This window comes from Bombus fervidus, chromosome 6, assembly GCF_041682495.2.
Source record: "Bombus fervidus isolate BK054 chromosome 6, iyBomFerv1, whole genome shotgun sequence".
Taxonomy (NCBI): Eukaryota; Metazoa; Arthropoda; class Insecta; order Hymenoptera; family Apidae; genus Bombus; species Bombus fervidus.
Genome location: NC_091522.1, coordinates 3,659,885 through 3,664,425, shown reverse-complemented (window position 1 = coordinate 3,664,425; position 4,541 = coordinate 3,659,885). Strand labels below are relative to the sequence as shown.

The following is a 4,541-nucleotide window of genomic DNA, read 5'->3' as shown; positions in this document are numbered from 1 at the left end:
CTCCTTATTTTTGAAATATTCAAAGTTATTGAATTTTCCTACATTTCTGATCCTCCTAAAATTTGTTTATTCTTAATGTGAATATTATAGTCACCAGACTCTTAAGAAAGGTATCGTGGTTCGCTTTGGAAATTCTGATCATGTTAGAATGATTCAAGGATGAGTATACGTGTAATTCCTTGGTTTAGTGTTGGAGAACGAGGTCTGTAGGCTATCTGCGATGCGATCTAGTATTCGTAGTTAGAGTATATGTATGTACGTAAAAACTTCTCTATTAGCAAGTTCTTTCAGAGAAGCTTACATATCGTAACACAGATTTACATAATTCTTATTATTTAGCTTTTTTGGTCGACGGAAGAAAGCACGTTAAAGTGGAGCAAACTACAATGAAGAAGAGTTATAGTATTTTTAAAAAGAAACACGTTCGACGGTGGGAGAGGGCAACTTACGTAATATCAAGCACGCCAACTGGATCATGGGTGCCAAGCATCCTTGAGCCAGTAAAATTGGGAAGAGAAGGTTCCCAACCACCGACCCTATTCTTCCCACTGACATCACCAGACTCACTGCGATCGCTCTGATTTTAATGGAAGATTTTAATTTAATTTTAAATTCTGAATTTTATGTTCCTATGGTAATATCTTAGTTAATATTATTATTTAATTGGTACTATTGTTATATCTAACCTTAGAGAAGTTGGAAACATAATGACGGTTGCAGCAACAATTATATTTAGGGTAGTGTTTGTCAATCCAATGAACAAACTCGTCAGAATTAGTGTTGGTAATGCGTCAGACGACCAGTTCAGACAAACTATGCATATGAATGCTACTCCGTAAGAAATATCTGTAATCATACGTTAATACTGTCAATTAAGCGCGTAATTATCATTAAATTGATACTATCAATCAACGTGTAAATATAATACAATAACGTATAATATACTGATTATTGAAATTGTATAATGTATAGTGAAAAATTTGGAAGAAAGATCGTAAAACAGAACCGAAACTGGGAAAAATTCTTGTTTCTGATTAATATTAATATTTACAAATTAGTTCAAAATGAATGATCTTTCGAAATTATTCAGCGTGCGTCATAAACAGTTGGGATAATCGAGATTTTACCATAATTAGACTGTAAAATTTTCATTGTAAATACTTACACAGTAAGATTTTGTAATTCAAAATATTCAGTAGAAAGCTACTCAATAAAATAAGAATACCTCCAAAGGCAGTTACAACGATCGTATTCACATAAACAGACTCATTCACGACAATCTAGAAAATTCAAATAATATTATATAATCAGAGAAACACAAGGAGAAATAAAATTTACTGAGAGGGATGATGAAAAAATGTTTGCTAAGTAGGCTGCCCCACGTTTGTACAGTTCACGTTCTCTTCAATGGCTGCGGAAGTTCTGTCTACGACAGAGAAGAAATCCAAGATCTCGCAAAATGTCGATTTATGTCCTTCTGTTAGATTATAATTCACTGGATCGAAATTTCCTAGTATCGTGAAAAGTTGAGGTTGCCACATACGAATCGTGTTGGTTCTGTAAAATGAGAAACGTAAAAAAATTTACTTAATATCAATTTGTATTCTCTTTTTCCTTGGAATGTCGTCCTTTGATAAGATTGTTTCCTCACTGACGTTTCGTGGATTTTTGTACGATTACTGTTCTCATATCAGTCTTGATAAACGTCACCTCTCGACTTCTTGTCTTTTACGTGTTTTACTGAACACAGTAACGCGACGTCAATATTTATAGATAAAGCAAAGAAGGTCGTCCGTCACAAACATTGTCATTCTGACAAAATGAATCGATTAAAAATTTCATTCTACTAATTACTTTTTAACAACAACCCATTTGCAAAGTTCCTTGTGACACTATTACCGATCACGGTAATTGTGTTTACTCCAAAGTTAGTGTAATATTAATTCGGCCAAAACATTAAGAAGAAATACTCACGTGTACATCGAACCAAATTGTATGACTGTGACCAAGAGAATTCTATTTAAATGTGGAGTAAAGAAAATTGCCTTCCTCTCTATTTTTCCATCGTGGTCGTTATCACTTCCTTCTTTAGGAAGTTCATTTTCTAAATATTGTATCTTAAACAGAGAACATTGACACTGTTGATAAAATCTTTTGTTAAAAAAATGTGTTATTTAACCCAAATATGTTCACACTGATATTCTTGGGATGAATGATCATTTCTAGAAACTAGTTAATACCAGTATAAACATTTAATTAATATATTTATTTTAGATATCAAATAAAGAAAAATGTAATTCGTAGAACGTCAGAAAAGATTCGGACATTTAAAAGCAGAAATAAATTATTGAAACTTCTAACCGGATATTCTTCCGCGGATTTTCCCGTGTTGATGCTATAAATCATCTTGAAAACTTTCAACGCATCCTCCGTGTGACCCTGTGACATGAGAAACTTTGGACTTTCCGGAAACAGGAAGAGACAAATAACGCCGATCAATATTGGTATTCCACAGACGGAAAGAAAAAGTCTCCAGGAATTGTAGACAAACGCACCGTCCCACAGAACGATGGACCAGCGTTGTGGAATGATGATGAACGCCAGCACTACAAGATTTAGCGATCTGACATATAAACAAGTGTTTTATCTTGATGTCAAGTCACATATATCATACCTGCGCTTACGATATGTCCAGATGTAATGGCAAAACCGACGATCAATGAAATTCTTCCTCTTTCTTTTTTTCCATAAAATTCGGAAGTGTAGGCCACGATGGAAGTATGGGGCCCGCTTATTCTAACGTAAAATAACTATTACACTATGTGTATTCATGTATTTGTGAGAAACTTAGATGTAAAAAGTAATTTAAATATTAAAAGAAATTATAATATTTTATACCTGTTGCAATATTTTAAAAATGAAACAAGTCTTTATTCGAGTCCTAATTGTTTAATTACGTCAATTAAAATTTGACCTTGCATTGTTATCCGTAATCCAATAATTATTTTTAATAACTCGAATTGACAATTAAAGGTTCAAATAATTTAGAATCTCTGTTATAAACTCACATGAAACCACTAAGGAATTTGAAAGATACAAGCATCCAAAAATTCTGTGAAAACCCTGACAGGAAGTTACAAATACTATCAGCTATATAGCCATAAAGAAAAACGGCTCTCCTGCCCTTAGCATCTGCTATGTAACCCCATAGAAAACCACTAGAAATCATTCCTAAAAGTTTCAAATAAATGCCTTTAACATATATTCTTATGGACACTAGGATTTTAGATTTAGCGTAACTAGTTGGCCCTGTTCGAGCAAAAGTAGAATAGAAACAGTCTGTAGCGACGAGTAATATTGATTTAATCAAGTAACTAGTCGCTCACGTGATTGACGTTATCTGTATACTTATACAGTATATAAAATAATCTTAATCATGGTATTTACTTGTGTAAAGAAATATATCAAGGAATGGACTTGCGATCATCGCAACAAAATCCTTTTGAGTTACAATACAAACCTGCGTATATGATGGCATTTAGCACACCCTTCTGAAGCAATGTCAGTTGTAAATCGCATTCTGCAGAGGGAAGAATCATTGCGATACTGGAAGTGTCGATACTGGTTGCCCATGATACTGGAATAATCGTCAGTAGAAGAAGATACTGAAATTTTCCATAACCAGCTGCGGCAATGGCTGTCTCGAAATCCGCAGACCTTTTCTTTCGACTCACTTCATCTGTTCAACGTACATTAGATAAAATGTGTTCTTAAGAAGCGTACGAAGAAGAACGGTACGATTAAATAAACTGTTCTCCACGAGAGAAACTTACTTGAATCTTTTCTATGCTCTTTGGTAAACTTATCCGGAACAGCGATGATGCTAATTCTATGTGGCATTTTTATAATTTTCCACGCTGGTCGTATTTCTTATTTGTACTAGATGATTTCTATTGTGGACCTTTCGCTGAATTTTGCATCTATCTGTGTATACGTTTTTCTATTTCACTTAGTCGGAGAAATGTATCGGAGACAGCAACGCGCGTCTCCTAAAACGGCTTAAATTAAACGAACTGATGAGAGCCATATAGAATGTTGCCGTAACACGTGCACTAACTCAGATATTCACAAACAGTTTTATCTTTTATGTAAATAACCGTCAGCAGTTCATCACTGGTATTACATATCGAATTAAGTTGTAAAGGTGTCGTTCGATCGATCAACTAAAGAATAATAAATGTTATAAAAGAAAGCAGCGGTTTGACCTATCTCAGAATATTAACATTCGTTAATTATTTTATTCTATCTTTTTTTTTTTATTAAAATTAATTTAATGTACGTGCAGAATTCCAGGTTGACAATTAAATATTTATATTACACCAATTGAGTACATTTTTACATTATTTTTACGAAATATACATAAACTGGAGATAACTTCTGAACATTTATTTAAATTGTATCACAGTACAAATAGAACTAGCATGGACGTAATGTAAGCCAACTCACGAGGTTTTAATTATACAATTATCTTTTTTGCACTT

At 33.4% G+C, this 4,541-nt stretch overlaps 1 protein-coding gene across 1 annotated transcript; it reads right to left on the bottom strand.

Annotated features, from left to right (window-relative positions):
* On the bottom strand, nt 1–4,243 carry LOC139988346 (putative transporter SVOPL). The gene is made up of 11 exons (XM_072005646.1): nt 3,834–4,243; nt 3,521–3,739; nt 3,069–3,231; nt 2,675–2,796; nt 2,362–2,606; nt 1,975–2,117; nt 1,383–1,557; nt 1,166–1,280; nt 687–846; nt 450–577; nt 1–381 (listed from the first exon to the last, which is right to left on the bottom strand). Exons 1-11 carry the CDS (start codon nt 3,898–3,900, stop codon nt 332–334), a joined length of 1,587 nt encoding a protein of 528 aa, XP_071861747.1. The 5' UTR covers nt 3,901–4,243; the 3' UTR covers nt 1–331.
* Nucleotides 4,244–4,541: the final 298 nt, after the last annotated feature.

Coding starts and splice junctions, on each gene's coding strand:
- LOC139988346 (XM_072005646.1), bottom strand. CDS start 3,900: ATGCCACATAGAATTAGCATCATCGCTGTTCCGGATAAGTTTACCAAA. Junction 1,281..1,382: donor AGAACGTGAACTGTACAAAC/GTGGGGCAGCCT, acceptor TGAATTTTCTAG/ATTGTCGTGAATGAGTCTGT. Junction 382..449: donor GTTGGCGTGCTTGATATTAC/GTAAGTTGCCCT, acceptor TCTTCATTGTAG/TTTGCTCCACTTTAACGTGC.